Source organism: Phyllobates terribilis, unplaced genomic scaffold (genome assembly GCF_046119375.1).
Source record: "Phyllobates terribilis strain yellow unplaced genomic scaffold, ASM4611937v1 Scaffold_11__3_contigs__length_659146591, whole genome shotgun sequence".
NCBI lineage: Eukaryota > Metazoa > Chordata > Amphibia > Anura > Dendrobatidae > Phyllobates > Phyllobates terribilis.
In genome coordinates this window covers 361,188,795-361,206,242 of record NW_027362771.1, presented here as the reverse complement: position 1 = coordinate 361,206,242, position 17,448 = coordinate 361,188,795, and the positions used below count along the sequence as shown (strand labels likewise).

At 51.4% G+C, this 17,448-nt stretch overlaps 1 protein-coding gene across 1 annotated transcript; it reads right to left on the bottom strand.

Moving 5' to 3' along the window:
- Positions 1–15,146: 15,146 nt before the first annotated feature.
- On the bottom strand, positions 15,147–17,003 carry LOC141165179 (beta-1,3-galactosyl-O-glycosyl-glycoprotein beta-1,6-N-acetylglucosaminyltransferase 3-like). Its single transcript, XM_073650809.1, has one exon. The coding sequence runs from the start codon at positions 16,878–16,880 to the stop codon at positions 15,558–15,560; it is 1,323 nt and encodes a 440-aa protein (XP_073506910.1). The 5' UTR covers positions 16,881–17,003; the 3' UTR covers positions 15,147–15,557.
- Between the last annotated feature and the right edge of the window lie 445 nt (positions 17,004–17,448).

Genomic DNA, 17,448 nt, shown 5'->3' with positions numbered 1-17,448 from the left:
CTTCACCAAGCATATGGCAGTGAACCCCAAAATGACGGGAAACAATCCAGGCCAACCACAACAACGCCTCATTGGAAACAGACATATTTGGCAAACCACAGACCGACTAACACACAAGCCAAAGCAAAAATGTGTGCGCTTATTGTGTTTTTAAGCCTTGGCAAAGCTAATTAGTAAATTGGCGCACCTTTTCTAGATAAATCCTTGTAATTGAAGGAATAACCCCTTTTTCCCCAAACATAATTTAACCTTACAGTACGTTTTCACACAGAAAGCACACGGATGCCACACGGATGTAAAAAATGGACAAATGGAAAGCACACGGATAGCACATGGATACAACACGTAAAACACACACAGACACACGGACACATGGGCATGGACAGCTCTGGTACCGTTTTTCCGGTACCGGAAATAAACAGACGTGTGAAACCAGCCTAAGCGTCATTTTCTCCTGCCGCCGCACTTTCAACTAGTCACCTGCACATATTTAAAATGATATTTACTTGCAGATTACCACTATGACTGCAAGTAAATATTGATTTTTTTGATGACAGGTTCCCTTTAAATTAACAGAAGGGATAAGAGATAGTTAAAGAAAGAATTAGGGAAATACTGAAACCAGTTTTGATTTTTATGTATTGTGCTAAAAACACAAACGTTTTAAGTAAACTGTGCAAGAAGCAAAAAAATTCCAGACAACACAGTCAAGAGAAAGAAAAGGAGTTTATTTTGTAGGAACCCTTATTGTTGCAAAGACCCATTGACAATAAATTGATCACAAAGTGTTATGGTGGGAAGTTCAGCAGTGATTATTTCTCCTGCAGCTCTATCATAGAGGTAATTAAAGGGAGGCTGTCGCCCCAAAAATGCAAATTGAACTATTTAGACATCCATATAGAGGACCCTAAAAAAATCATAACTGTATTGTAGATTTTACTAATTTCATTTTATATAAAAATTGTTTTATTACATATGTAAATGACAGGCAGGGGTGGATTAAGAGTAGCAAGGGCCCCGGGCAGTTTAGAAGGCGCGGGCCCCCCCCCCTCCACACACACACCTGATTTATCATGTGACATGTCACATGATCCCCTGTGATAGATCATGTGATAGTTCACGTGAAATTAATTTGGCACAATATTAATTATAATATTTTTTTTTAGGCTGTGTGCCCATTATGCGTTTTTTAAGCGTTTCCGCAGCTGCAATTCCGCTGCAGAAACGCTTAAAAAACGCTTGGTAGAAAGCCTGCCATGTTCCCCAATGATAATCCGCATGTGCTGTGTACATGCTGCGGAAATTTCCGCTGCGGATTATCATTGCGGAAAAATCCGCAGCATTACCAATTATTTTGCGGAAGCGCGGCGTTTTCGCCGCCATTGACTTGCATTGGCGCGCATGGAATCCGCATCCTTGCATCTATAGATGCGGAATCCATGCGTTTCAATGTTCGGATGGTACCCGGGTGTGGAGGAGAGGAGACTCTCATCCAGACCCAGGTACCATAGAACCTGTAAAATAAGAATAAAATAAAAAATAAATATTATACTTACCTTCTGATGGCCCCCGGTGTCTTTATCCGATGTGTCCTGACTTTCCGGCAGCTCGCGATGGTCTGAAAAGGACCTGCCGTGACGTCATTTAGTCATGTGACGTGTCACGCGACCGCTGACGTCGGCAGGCCATCAGAAGGTAAGTATATATTTTTTATTTTTTACCATTATTTTACGGTCACACTATATAAATCCATGCTGGTTGTGACGCGCCCCCTGGGCCTGAGTTGTGCAGGGGAACCCGGAACCGGGCCGGTTGTAGAATGCTGGGGGTTGTAGTCTCCGTGTGGCGGTGACCCGGTCCGTGCCCAGGGTGGTCAAACCAGTGGCAGTCTTAATGTATAGCAGATGTCCGACTACGCCACCCGTGGATTGCGGTCAGTGGGGACCGCCGCTGCGCTGCCGACCGCTGAGGCTGATGTTGTTTGCGCAGCCGAGTATGGGATAACTCCCCACGGGAGAAGTATTGCCTCAGGGCAGCTAATGTGAGAGATTATGGGAGTGATGGTGTGAGGGTCCCAGTGCTAATGGTGCTGGTGCGGCAAGGAATCACAGAGACGTGAGGTGCAGTTCAGGGTCTTTACTGATGGTACAAGGCAGACCCTCCCGGGAGTACTGGCTAGTATAAGGGGCCTGGTCAGTCTGCGAGCAAGCAGGAGTTCCCCTGGCCAGGTGGAGTTGTAGGCCTCCCCGTTTATCTGCACTCTTCCTGGCTACCTTGCTGTCAGCGGTTACAAGTAGCCCACGTCCCTGAGTATACCGTGTGGTGCTCACCCGTATGGCTGGTGACTTGGGGCCTTCTGTTAGCCTCCGCTCCTGGATGGCGGCGCTGGTCCCTTCTTTGTGACTGAGCCTCCGGGCTTCTATGGCCAGAGGACCTGGAATCCCCTGCCGGCTGGTTTCTGCTGCTGGGTATATATCAGTCCCCACAGCCTCGGACTCCTGTGTCCGGTTTTAGTAACTTCAGCCAGGGCGAGCTATATCTCTGCTCACAGCCCCTGGCCTTCAGCTGCTGCTCCTACAGAGCTCCTGTTCTCACTTTCCCTCTCCAGGCTCTGACTACAGAGCATATACAGAATGGGAGGAATAGAGCTAAGCAACAGTACATGTGAAAAAGACTTAGGTATACTAATAGATCATAGACTGAGCATGAGTCAACAGTGTGATGCAGCAGCAAAAAAGGCAAATACAATTCTGGGATGTATTAACAGAAGCATACAGTCTAGATCACATGAAGTCATTATCGGTCTTTACTCCTCTTTGGTCAGACCTCATCTGGAATACTGTGTACAGTTTTGGGCACCACATTTTAAAAAAGACATAGACAAACTGGAGCAAGTTCAGAGAAGAGCGACCAGAATGGTGACTGGTCTGCAAACCATGTCCTATGAGAAACGGTTACAGGATTTGGGAATGTTTAGCTTGCAAAAAAGAAGACTGAGAGGAGACTTAATAGCTGTCTACAAATATGTCAAGGACTGTCACATTCTAGAAGGATCATCTTTATTCTCATTTGCACAAGGAAAGACTAGAAGCAATGGGATGAAACTAAATGGGAGGAGACACAGATTAGATATTAGAAAAAACTTTTTGACAGTTAGGGTGATTAATGAGTGGAACAGGCTGCCACGAGAGGTGGTGAGTTCCCCTTCAATGGACGTCTTCAAACAGAGGCTGGACAGACATCTGTCTGAGATGATCTAGTGAATCCTGCTTTGAGCAGGGGGTTGGACCAGATGACCCAGGAGGTCCCTTCCAACTCTACCATTCTATGATTCTATGATTCTATGATACTCTGCTTGTTCTGCAGGCTCTGTCTCTGTCTAGCCTAATCCCGCCCCAGACCCAGTTTATAAGGGCAGATTCCTCCCCTCCCAGGTCTGGGTGGGCCGTGTTGCATGCTTAGGGCTCCTGACCAGAGAAACCTCCCACTTGCTCTCAGACATAATATCTCTATTACTGTGGCAACCAGACCCCTGGGGTGTCACATTCCCCCCTAGTAAATTTTAGTACTCCGGGACTAAACACATTTTTAAAACATAATAACAGGGTATAAACAATAATACGATAACATGTTTACAAGAAGCTTTAGTTCTTTAAAGGTCACGGCGTGTCCGCAACCGGGTGTCCATATCACCCAAGGTGAAGCTTTAAGCGAAGTAGGGGACCTGTCCAAAGCAAACCCCTTGCGTTGTCCTTGGGCGTGGCTGCAAGGGTAGACTAACTACTTTGGGCCGCAAGGAGGCGACGCCAGACAGGTTTTCTCTTCCGCGGCCGTCTTCGCAAGAGGCACCAAGGTGCAACTATCTACAAAACTGTTCCGGTTATCCAGCGTCCATAACTTGTTAGTCCATAAAAATCTGCAGGGTAACTGAGAAACATAATTAATAACAGGCAACAAACATAAACCATAAACAGTTAGCAGATAAATTCACAGTGCATTAGTTTAGATTCTCCAGCGAGCGGGCATCTGACCTCTAGTGACTCTAGTGGACCTACGGAGCTCACTAACTGGTTCTGCACTACAGGGTGTAGGAGGTGTTATGGGTAAGCTGGGCAGCTGTCTGCGCACTCTTTGGCTCACTAGGGGCACGGCAGGCTCATTACTAGCAGAGGGTTGATCCTCCTGTACTGCTGGTGTGGACCCTTCTGCCTCTTGGGCCGGCTGCTCTTCCAGCTCTACCGGTTCCTCTGTAGGCACTTGCGGGGCTGGCTGGAGAAAGGTGAGGACGGGTGCGACGACAGCGCCGTTTACTTGTGTCCAAGACCGGGGGAAGTCTCCGAGTACGGTACTGATCATTTCTTCCCTTTCCTCTGCGGGTTGAGGGTTTTCTTGATCTTCTTCAGGGCTTTGCAGCTGCTCGGGACACTTCTTCAGGTGGTCTCTGGAGACAATGGCTGTGGTTTCTCCTCCATCCTTACTGATTACGCAGATTTTTGGGTTCTCATGGCTTGATGGCAGTACGGTGTACGGGTCCTTCTCCCACTGGTCGTCCAACTTGTGGAGCCGCCTCTTCCTCTTCAAGACCTGCTCTCCAGGTACCAGGGGAACAGCGGGAGCATACTGGTTATAAGCCTTCTCTTGCCTTTCTCTAGCTTGAGACAGACTTCGCTCGACGCTCTCCTGTACTTTCCGATACTGCTGCTGCCGTTCTGTATCCCAGTCTGCCTCTGGCGAGGTGTCCTCAGGCGTCAGGACTCCCATATCCAGGTCAATAGGCAGCTTACCAGGTCTTGCTCTCATTAGGTAAGCCGGGGTACAGTTGGTGGAACCTACAGGGATGTGGTTATACAGGTCCACCAGATCGGGCAGTTTCTCAGGCCACAGACTGCGTTCTTCCAGGGGCAATGTTTTTAGCAGATCTATCACCACCTGGTTCATCTTCTCGCAGAGTCCATTGGTTTGAGGGTGATAGGGCGTTGTTCTTATCTTCTTGCAGCCATACAGGTTGCAGAACTCCTGGAAGACCTCCGCTTCGAAGGCTGGTCCTTGGTCTGTCAACACTTGGTCCGGGTACCCGTGTGGACGGCAGAAGTGCTGCTGGAAGGCTCTAGCTGCTGTTTGAGCCGTTAAGTCCTTGACCGGGACCACCACCAGGAAATGGGAGTAATGATCTACGATTGTGAGGGCGTAGACATACCCAGATCTGCTTGGAGCCAGTTTCACATGGTCCAGGGCTACCAGTTCCAGTGGCTGTCTGGTGATGATGGGCTGCAGGGGAGTCTTCTGGCTGGCTCGGTCTTTTCTTCTCAGGTGGCACGGGCCACAGTCTCTGCACCACCTCTCGATGGCTCCTCTCATGCCTACCCAGTAGAACCGTTCACGCAACAAGAACTCCAGCTTCTTCCATCCGAAATGCTCTGCTCCGTTGTGGTATGCCTCCAGAACCATAGCCGCGTCTCGTCTTGGGACCACTACCTGCCAGGTCAACTCATGTGTTCGAGAGTTAACCATTCTCCAGCACAGCTTCTCCCTGTAGAGGAACAGCTTACTTTTCTCCTTCCACAGTTGCTTGGTCTCCTCCGGAGCATCTGGGTCAAGACGGGCATCGGCCTGGGTCAGCATTTCCTTCACCAAATGGACTGCGGGATCACTGTCTTGCGTCTCCGCCCAGTTGTAGTGGGGCAAGGGATTGAACGTCACGGAGCGCCTGTCCTTCACACGGTGGGAATACAGGGTAATCCCATGACGGTGGAACGCAGGGAGCTCAACTTCTTCCAGATCTTCCCCTACGTCCGGTAAGTTCGGCATTCTAGACAGGGCATCCGCGTTGGCATTTGAGCGTCCTGCCCGGTATTTGATGGTGAATTCAAAGTTGGACAGGCGGTCCATCCATCTCTGTTCCAGGGCACCGAGCCTTGCAGTGTCCAGGTGTGTCAACGGGTTGTTATCCGTGTACACGGTGAATTTGGAGGAGGCAAGGTAATGCTTGAAACGTTCGGTCACTGCCCACACTACTGCCAGGAACTCCAGCTTGAATGAGCTATAATTCTCAGGGTACCTCTCCGTGGGCCGTAGCTTTCGGCTGGCGTAAGCGATTACCCGTTCTTTCCCTTGCTGGATCTGGGACAGTACGGCTCCTAGCCCGATGTTGCTTGCGTCCGTGTGGAGGATAAAGGGCTGGCTGTAGTCTGGATATGCCAGGATTTCATCCCCCGTGAGGGCCATCTTCAGCTGGCAGAAGGACTCCTCTTCCAGCTTTTCCTACCTAAAGGGCGGCTTCTGGTTTTTGGCTTTCCGAGATTGACCTATCAGGAGGTCCTGCATAGGGGCTGCCACTTTGGTGAAACCGGGAATGAATCTTCGGTAGTAGCCTACCAACCCGAGGAACTGCCGCACTTCCTTTATGCTGGAGGGTCTTGGCCAGTCCTTAATCACGGTGATCTTATCAGGGTCAGGAGCCACTCCATCAGCACTCACCACGTGTCCCAGGTATTGCACCTTTGGTTTCAGGAGGTGACACTTGGAGGGTTTCACCTTTAGACCGTAGTTTGCCAGAGCTTCAAACACTTCTGCCAGGTGTTTCAGGTGGTCCTCGTAGGTCTTGGAATAGACGATGACATCGTCCAGGTATAACAGGACCGTCTCGAAGTTCCGGTGTCCCAGACAGCATTCCATCAACCGTTGGAAGGTTCCTGGTGCGTTGCAGAGCCCGAACGGCATACAGTTAAATTCCCTGAGACCCATCGGGGTGGTGAATGCGGTCTTCTCCCGATCCGCCTCTGCTACAGGAACCTGCCAGTAACCGCTAGTGAGATCCAAAGTAGAGAAGAAGTTAGCAGATTTTAATGCAGCTAAGGACTCTTCTATCCTTGGTAACGGGTACGCATTTTGTGTGTGATACGGTTGACCTTCCTGTAGTCTACACACATTCTCATGGTGTTGTCTTTCTTTTTCACTAAGACTAGTGGAGCTGCCCAGGGGCTACAGCTGTCCCTGATTACCCCAGCCTCCTTCATGTCTCTAAGCATCCCCTTGGCGTGTTGGTAGTGTGCCGGGGGTACGGGTCGGTATCTCTCCTTTATGGGAGGATGGTTTCCCGTGGGGATGTGGTGTTCTACCCCCTTTACTCGCCCGAAGTCTAGCGGGTGTTTACTAAACACTCTCTCGTACTCTCGAACCACCCGATAGACTCCCTGTTTCTGGTGTGAGGGAGTGGAGTCAGTACCCAAATGCAGTTGCTGACACCAGTCCTCCATTGGTTTCTTAGAGCCGTTACCTTCCTCTGGTTGAGATGGAGGCAAGGGTTCCACAGCCTGTACAGAGTTCTGGTTGATGGTGAACAATTTGGCTAGCGTGGCATACCGGGGCAGGTGTACTTCTCTCTCCCCGAAATTTATGATGCGAACGGGCACCCTCCCATGGCGTACATCGACCACCCCCCGTGCTGTCAAAATGGTGGGCCTACTGTCTGAGTAGACGGGTTCTACCATTGCTTGGTAGTCTCTACCTCTTAGACCAATAGCTGCCCGGCACCAAATCATCATCTCACTTTTTGGGGGCATGGCAATAGGGAACGGGTCACACATTCTCACGCTACCTATCTCACCACCAGATAGTTCCACCTGTTGCCGCTTCATCAGTGCCCGGATCTCTTTTTGGAGCACACGCTGCTGGCCGGAACTGGCGTTCTTGGCAACCTGCTGTAAAATGAGAATCACCTCTGCAAGACAATTTTCAATCACATTAGTTCCCAAGGTTATTCTAGGGTGACTCTCATGACGGTCTATGTCCACTATAATCAGTCCTTGTGCCGCCAGTTCGACTTTACCGATCTTAATGGTCACCTCTTTGAATCCCACCTGCGGCACGGGCTGACCATTGCTGGCGATGATACTCAGGTCGTCATCTGGGTAGCGGGTTATGTCCGAGTCATTCCAGTACTGTTTAAAGAGCACGTACGGGATGGTGGTCACCTGTGACCCAGTGTCTAGTAGGGCACTCATAGGAATGCCATCCAGTACCACAGGCAAGATTGGACGTCCCCCTACGTATTTATCACACCAGTTTGATGGGCCTGATGGTCTTATGCCTGGGGGTTGGCCCTCTACCCCAGGTTGTGCCCGTTTAAATGACAGTACCTTGCCACATGTCCGGGTTGATTGCAGCGGCGGCAGATGGGTCGTCCGTCCTCGTTGTATCTGTCGCTGGGTCTTCCTCTGGCCGGTGGGGTCCTCCTCAGTCGGCGCCACGGGACGTCCTCCGGTCCGGTTGCCAGCTGGATCTTTCCTGGAGAAGAGACCTGTAAAGACTGCACAGTTCTGGTTAGCGCGGCAACGCTCTTAGTCAGCTCTTGGACCTGATGGTGCAGGTCTGTAGCCGGGTCACTGTTTAAAGCCTGCGCATCAGCTCCCACAGGCCCTGCAGACAAGGGCGCCGTCTCCTGGTGGTAAGTGATAGCAGGGCGCCTGTGGGTCACCGCGCCACCTGGTGCCGGTTCTCGGAGCACCCGGATGGCTCTGTCCTTGAACTGTGCAAAGTCCAGGTCAGGGTCCTGTAAGGCCATTGCCCGCAACTGGGTTCGGTGGGCATTGCACAGTAGACCCTCAATAAATTGTTCAGTCAACAGCTTATCTTCATTTCCCACGCTGTCAGGGTCTGCCTGCTTAATGGCTCTCAGGGCCTCTTGTAGGTTTAGAGCATAGTCTCTTATACTCTCATGTGCCCGCTGTTTACACCCGTAAAATCTGAGCTTTATTTCGGCTGAGGTGCGGGTATGAAATGTGTCTTTCAGCCGGGCTAGTATTTCTCTGACAGTCCTCTTCCTCCCAGGTGGCCAGGACTTTACCTCCCTTTGGGCTGCCCCGATTAATTGGGCCACCAGGATGCTGACTTTTTGCTCTTCTGTGAGGGGGTACACCTGGAAGAGGCTATCCAGTCTTTCTCTAAAGTCATTTAGAGTATGTGACTCCCCTGAGTACTGGGGTAGCCAGGTTGCCCCCGAGATATAGGGCATGGTGAATGGCATGACTGCTGCAGCGGTTGCGCTGGCGGTGGCTGTGGCAGTGGAGCTCCCCTCGGTATCCGGCATCCTCCTCCCCCCTAGTGGACCGTGGCCTACCTTGCGATGCTCTTCTTCCGTAGACCGCGGCTCCGCAGTCGATCGTCGGGGTTGAGGACCTGGCGTCGCGCTCCGATGATGTCAGCGTCGCTCTTCCTCCCTTCCAGGACCTTGCGCAGCGTCAGAGCGTGGGGCGGAGCTTCGGATCTCGCGCGCTTTCGGCGTCCACGCCCCTCTTCTTCCCGTGCGGCGTCCCGAAGATGGCGTCCGAAGGCGGGAAGCAGCTGCGGATGGCGGGAAGAAGGCAGAAGACGGCGAGAAACGGTCCAAGATGGCGTCTGATGGCGGGAATCGGCTCCGGATGGCGGGAAACGACTCCGGACGGCGGGAAACTTCACCACAGGTAAGTATAAAAGTCTCTATTTCAGGCACGCAGTACCCGGTGGTTGCGGGCACGAAATCCTGCCGACTACGCCAAAGTTGACGCACCCCCTGGGCCTGAGTTGTGCAGGGGAACCCGGAACCGGGCCGGTTGTAGAATGCTGGGGGTTGTAGTCTCCGTGTGGCGGTGACCCGGTCCGTGCCCAGGGTGGTCAAACCAGTGGCAGTCTTAATGTATAGCAAATGACCGACTACGCCACCCGTGGATTGCGGTCAGTGGGGACCGCCGCTGCGCTGCCGACCGCTGAGGCTGATGTTGTTTGCGCAGCCGAGTATGGGATAACTCTCCACGGGAGAAGTATTGCCTCAGGGCAGCTAATGTGAGAGATGATGGGAGTGATGGTGTGAGGGTCCCAGTGCTAATGGTGCTGGTGCGGCAAGGAATCACAGAGACGTAAGGTGCAGTTCAGGGTCTTTACTGATGGTACAAGGCAGACCCTCCCGGGAGTACTGGCTAGTATAAGGGGCCTGGTCAGTCTGCGAGCAAGCAGGAGTTCCCCTGGCCAGGTGGAGTTGTAGGCCTCCCCGTTTATCTGCACTCTTCCTGGCTACCTTGATGTCAGCGGTTACAAGTAGCCCACGTCCCTGAGTATACCGTGTGGTGCTCACCCGTATGGCTGGTGACTTGGGGCCTTCTGTTAGCCTCCGCTCCTGGATGGCGGCGCTGGTCCCTTCTTTGTGACTGAGCCTCTGGGCTTCTATGGCCAGAGGACCTGGAATCCCCTGCCGGCTGGTTTCTGCTGCTGGGTATATATCAGTCCCCACAGCCTCGGACTCCTGTGTCCGGTTTTAGTAACTTCAGCCAGGGCGAGCTATATCTCTGCTCACAGCCCCTGGCCTTCAGCTGCTGCTCCTACAGAGCTCCTGTTCTCACTTTCCCTCTCCAGGCTCTGACTACTCTGCATGTTCTGCAGGCTCTGTCTCTGTCTAACCTAATCCCGCCCCAGACCCAGTTTATAAGGGCAGATTCCTCCCCTCCCAGGTCTGGGTGGGCCGTGTTGCATGCTTAGGGCTCCTGACCAGAGAAACCTCCCACTTGCTCTCAGACATAATATCTCTATTACTGTGGCAACCAGACCCCTGGGGTGTCACAGTTGCATGGATTTATATAGTGTAACCAAGTTGTCTAGCACTTTCTAAGTGATGCTAAAATCGCTTGGAAAGCGCTTGTCAACCCGCATGCGGAAATGCAAGTGAAGAACGCTTCACATCCGCATGTCCCTGGCAGGAAAACGCATGTACAATCCGCATGTACAATCCGCATGTACAATCCGCATGCGTTTTTTCTGCCAGAGAGATGCAGAAACGCTCAAAAAAAATCCGGAACATTTCTGTATCGTGGGCACATAGCCTTACATTAATTGTATGACTCAATATTGAGCACACGTAGCCATCTATACACAGCGGGAGGCTGCACGGTGCCATCTATACACAGCAGGAGGCCGCACGGTGCAATCTATACATAGCGGGAGGCCGCACGTAGCCATTTATACACAGCGGGAGGCTGCACGTAGCCATCTATACACAACGGGAGGCCGCACGTAGCCATCTATGCACAGCGGGAGGCCACACGGCGCCATCTATACACAGCAGGAGGCCGCACGGCGCCATCTATACACAGCGGGAGGCTGCACGGCGCCCCCCCCAGAGACAGCAGGAGGCTGCACGGCGCCATCTATACTCAGCAGGAGGCCGCACGTAGCCATCTATACACAGCAGGAGGCCGCATGGCGCCATCTATACACAGCGGGAGGCCGCACGGCGCCCCCCCCAGAGACAGCAGGAAGCCACACGGAGCCATCTATACTCGGAAGGAGGCCGCACGTAGCCATCTATACAGAGCAGGAGGCCGCACGGCGCCATCTATACACAGCAGGAGACCGCACGGCGCCATCTATACACAGCAGGAGACCGCACGGCGCCATCTATACACAGCAGGAGGCCGCACGGCACCATCTATACACAGCAGGGGGCCTCACGGCACCATCTATACACATCAGGAGGCCGCACGGCGCCATCTATACACAGCAGGGGGCCGCACGGCGCCATCTATACACAGCAGGGGGCCACACGTAGCCATCTATGCTCAGCAGGAGGCCGCACGTAGCCATCTATACACAGCAAGAGGCCGCATGGCGCCATCTACACACAGCAGGGGGCCGCACGGCGCCATCTACTCACAGCAGGGGGCCGCACGGCACCATCTATACACAGCAGGGGCCCGCACGGCGCCATCTATACACAGCAGGGGGCCGCACGGCGCCATCTATACACAGCAGGGGGCCGCATGTAGCCATTTATACTCAGCAGGAGGCCGCACGTAGCCATCTATACACAGCAAGAGGCCGCATGGCGCCATCTGCACACAGCAGGGGGCCGCACGGCGCCATCTACTCACAGCAGGGGCTGCACGGTGCCATCTATACACAGCGGGTGGCCGCACGGTGCCATCTATACACAGCGGGAGACCGCACGTAGCCATCTATACACAGCGGGAGGCTGCACGTAGCCATCTATACACAACGGGAGACGGCACATAGCCATCTATACACAACGGGAGGCCCCACGTAGCCATCTATGCACAGCGGGAGGCCACACGGCGCCATCTATACACAGCAGGAGGCCGCACGGCGCCATCTATACACAGCAGGAGGCCGCACGGCACCATCTATACACAGCAGGGGGCCTCACGGAGCCATCTATACACATCAGGGGTCTGCACGGCGCCATCTATACACAGCAGGGGGCCGCGCGGCGCCATCTATTCACAGCAGGGGGCCGCACGTAGTCATCTATACTCAGCAGGAGGCCGCACGTAGCCATCTATACACAGCAAGAGGCCGCATGGCGCCATCTACACACAGCAGGGGGCCGCACGGCGCCAACTACTCACAGCAGGGGGCCGCACGGCACCATTTATACACAGCAGGGGCCCGCACGGCGCCATCTATACACATCAGGAGGCCGCACGGCACCATCTATACACAGCAGGGGGCCGCACGTAGCCATTTATACTCAGCAGGAGGCCGCACGTAGCCATCTATACACAGCAAGAGGCCGCACGGCGCCATCTACACACAGCAGGGGGCCGCACGGCGCCATCTACTCACAGCAGGGGGCTGCACGGTGCCATCTATACACAGCGGGTGGCCGCATGGTGCCATCTATACACAGCTGGAGACCGCACGTAGCCATCTATACACAGCGGGAGGCTGCACGTAGCCATCTATACACAACGGGAGGCCGCACGTAGCCATCTATGCACAGCGGGATTCCACACGGCGCCATCTATACACAGCAGGAGGCCGCACGGCGCCATCTATACACAGCGGGAGGCTGCACGGCGCCCCCCCAGAGACAGCAGGAGGCCGCACGGCGCCATCTATACTCAGCAGGAGGCCGCACATAGCCATCTATACACAGCAGGAGGCCACATGGTGCCATCTATACACAGCGGGAGGCCGCACGGCGCCCCCCCCAGAGACAGCAGGAGGCCACACGGAGCCAGCTATACTCAGCAGGAGGCCGCACGTAGCCATTTATACACAGCAGGAGGCCGCACGGCGCCATCTATACACAGCAGGAGGTCGCACGGCACCATCTATACACAGCAGTAGGCCCCACGGCACCATCTATACACAGCAGGGGGCCTCACGGCGCCATCTATACACAGCAGGGGGCCGCACGGTGCCATCTATACACAGCAGGGGGCCCCATGGCGCCATCTATTCACAGCAGTGGGCCGCACGTAGCCATCTATACTCAGCAGGAGGCCGCACGTAGCCATCTATACACAGCAAGAGGCCTCACGGCGCCATCTACACACAGCAGGGGGCCGCACGGCGCCATCTACTCACAGCAGGGGGCCGCACGGCACCATCTATACACAGCAGGGGGCCGCACGGCGCCATCTATACACAGCAGGGGGCCGCACGGCGCCATCTATACTCAGCAGGGGGCCGCACGTAGCCATCTATACTCAGCAGGAGGCCGCACGTAGCCATCTATACACAGCAAGAGGCCGCACGGTGCCATCTACACAAAGCAGGGGGCCGCACGGCGCCATCTACTCACAGCAGGGGGCCGCACGGCACCATCTATACACAGCAGGGGGCCGCACGGCGCCATCTATACACAGCAGGGGCCGCACAGCGCCATCTATACACAGCAGGGGGCCGCACGTAGCCATTTATACTCAGCAGGAGGCCGCACGTAGCCATCTATGCACAGCAAGAGGCCGCACGGCGCCATCTACTCACAGCAGGGGGCCGCACGGCGCCATCTATACACAGCAGGGGGCCGCACGTAGCCATCTATACTCAGCAGGAGGCCGCACGTAGCCATCTATACACGCACAGGGCCGTGTCTCCTAGCAGTGATGCTGCCGGGCCAGCACAGGGAAGTTAACTGCTGCAGTGCTGGCCCGGCCGATGAAGAAGTAGCGGCGGCCACTGCTGGGGGAGCGGTCCGGGGCCCTCCCTTCCACCACTGCTACCGGTATGTGCCGCGGCGGCCCGCACATATAATGAGGGCAATCCGACATTAGACACCCCGCCCGGAGCCGCGGGCCCCCTGCAGGCTCGGGGCCCCCAGGCGGTAGCCCGGATTGCCCTCATTATAATCCGCCTATGATGACAGGATCTCAATGCTCCCTTGGCGTGGCTAAGGATTCAGTGCTCTGTTCTGCCCCCTTAACTACAATTCTCCACACTTCCTCCCCATATGGTGGTGAGTAACATCTTTTACTTTGGAGCACTCCTTGATCTAAATCTCCAGCCTTGCATGCATTGACACTGAGTCAAGAGTACCCAATGTCAGTGTGTGCAGGAGCGTTCTCATCCTGCTCCTGTGTGTAGCTCCTGCTCTTTGCTCAGAGGATCACACAGCAATGGGAAGCCAATGCTGACCGTAGAAGGAGCTGAGAATGAGCATATGCTGACTCTGTGGTCATTCTCATTGCCCTTTCCTGTCAGCAACGATCACCTGCTGCTTTGTCATTCTGTATGCCTTGAATGGCTGCTACACACAGGAGAGGGATGAGAATGCACCTGTATATACTTGTGTGCTCTTGGCTCCTGTAGTGTCACTGTGTGCAGAGGTGAGGATTCAGTTCAGACAGCGCTCCAAAGTGAGTGATGTCAATCACCATAAGGCCATGGCCCCACTTTCAGTATTTGGTCAGCATTCGGTCAGGGTATGTGCCCATGAAAGTCCGCATGGGAAAAAAAAAAAAAAATCGCGCCCGCTCATTTGCATAATGAGGGTGGAAGCTGCGTGCCTGTCCAGTAGCGTCGGGGTCGCAGTGGCTCCTTATCATGGGCACATACCCTCAGGGTTTGGAAATTGAGAAGTTGTTAAAAAATGTAGCATGTTCATACCAAAGGAAGCCACCCGCTTATTATAGTTCAAGTTATAGAAAAAAAAATCTGCGCTGGCATAGTCACCACAAAAATGACGGCCAAACTGCCAACAAAGCTGCTTAAGGAAAAAAAAACTGCTGGCTTTTTGCTGAAGCGGCTTAACCTAGGAAAACCTCAAAAAACTAGGAAAACAAATGTGTTTTTATTTCTATTGATCACCTATGTCAGGACACCCACAAATCACCAGAACAGTAGAAAAAGTAGAGAAAATTGCACATCACAACTCCTTGTATAAAAACATCCAAATTTTATTCCATCTTAATTTAAAAAACAGAATGTTGTATTATTGTGTATATTCCATAGAGAACATCTGATGCGTTTCTGGCGTGTAGCCACCCTTAGTCATAGTGAATCACGAGAACAGAGCTCCTGGGAAATTCCTTTTTTTCATTCAGTTGTTTAACAAAACTTTTTACAGTGATTTGAGAACTACTTTCCATTTGTTCTATCTCATGATGTAATTATTGTTTCAACCTTCATATATTCACTACATGCTTCCGTAAAACTGTTAAATATCAAAAGAAAACATTTTAATTATGCACAATCAATTATACATTCTGTAGATAAAAAAAAAGGACTAATTAACAACTGCTAGCGATCGGAAGTGCAATTTGAGCTTAATAAATTATCATTTCTGCTTATATTATACGTTTCCCATAAAACAATTTGTATCTTAGATATTCCTCCAAACATTGAATAGCATGATCATCAACTCTTGGATCAAATTTATTAGAGAATAAATGGTGCTGCTGGACCAGCCAGTGCAAGTCGCCTGTTCCATACACACACACGTCTCTTCTATGCTTTCCTGTGCATACAGAATAAGGGGCTCCATTCTTCATGTCTCCTTCTAGGTTTTGCCATTTCACCAGTCTGGCCAATGCATTTAAGTCTGATATATCATATTTAATGTGCTTGTGTAGAGATCCAGGCATCTCGGTAAGTCTTTGAAGTGTCGCCCAAAAAAACTCATCTGGACTGTATGTGTCCTTAGCCCATTCCATAAGTTCTTTTGCTATTGGGTTTTCAAACAAGGCCTTCACAAAATCTTTGGTGAGCAATACATAGGCACTACCACTAAAAATTGGAATATTAAAGGGTGGTGCATTTTTTTTTATATCTGTCAGCACTGCATGATCATTTATTTCATAATGATATTCCCATCGCTTCTTCTTATATGAAGGGGGTTTCTCTGACTCCATGTTGTTTTTGCCATTTAAAAGCTTTAATTTCTTGACAATTTCAGCATTTGTTTTTAAAGGGAAATCTGTTCCGCAAGTATTTATTAGGTACTTCCAGCCAACATTGATGTTCAATAAGTCCTCCATGCAGTTTAGATCAGCTTGGACACGAGACCATGTCGCATAGACTACAGATTCCCTCTTAGATGACACAAATACATTGTGAAAGCATGAAACTATGGCTTTCACTGCCCCAAAGAAAGTTTCTGAAGATTTCATGTCCACATGTATGCAATAAACATTCTGAGGCATGTAAATGGACCGTAACAACCTTTCAAACATCTCAATGTCATTATGGATTACCATGGAATAGGCAATAGGATAATCTCTTTCCTCCTCACTGAGAGTGAACATGACATATTTTTTCAGTTTTGTAAAATTTGTGCAGTCTTTCGTTACTTCTACGTAGTCTGTTTCTGTGGCAAGAACTCTTCTATTTGCAACAATTAAATTGTCAATCAGAGTCTTTCTTACCTCATCCGGGTCACCACTGATGATTTTGGAGCAATTCTTTCTCCCAGAGGCTGGAAGCTTTAATTCCTGGTAGTAAAGGTATCTGCAGTATTCACTCCTTAAATCATCATTCTGCTTGCTAAAGTCCAGTTTACAGTCCAGTGAATAATATATCATCATCATTGTAATGCAGAATGCAGAGCTGACAAAAATAAAAATTTGGTTTGAATTCAGTCTCCATAGTTTTCTCTGGAAATTTTGCCACATTTTCTGTTTCTGTGATGTTATAGGAAACAAAAATCTAATAATCCCATCCTTAACCGGCAGTAGCTGCAGTTAGATTGAGCAGATTGAGCATTGCCTATTGTAAAAGACTGGTAGATCCTGTTTTTTAAGTCTCTCCACCCATATTCTGACAAAATACACAAGGCTTTTTCTCAATAGAGAAGCTAGATGAAATGTCATACAGTGCTATGGTGCAGACAGTTCATTGTCTAATGAAAATGTTAGCAATTCTTTTGGCCACAGCCTGCTGGAAAATGCTTTGCCATATCAAATAAAGTATAACTCTATATTTTATTAAAAAAAAGCTATTTAAAGGGTTTTTTCATCAGTTCTTGAAGAACATATCACTCCCCATTGTCCTAGCTTTTTGCTTCCAAGAGGGAACAGTGAGGTCTTGCTAATTATAGTTCAAAGCAAGGGAATGGTCTGGACTGTAAGCTCTCCGATGATGCAAGCAGAGGCAATTTTGCTTCTGCTGCATCTGAGAAGCACAATGGCACTGAAACCGGCTGTATCTAGTGATCCTGCCAGCTACAGAGCAGAGCTTGCA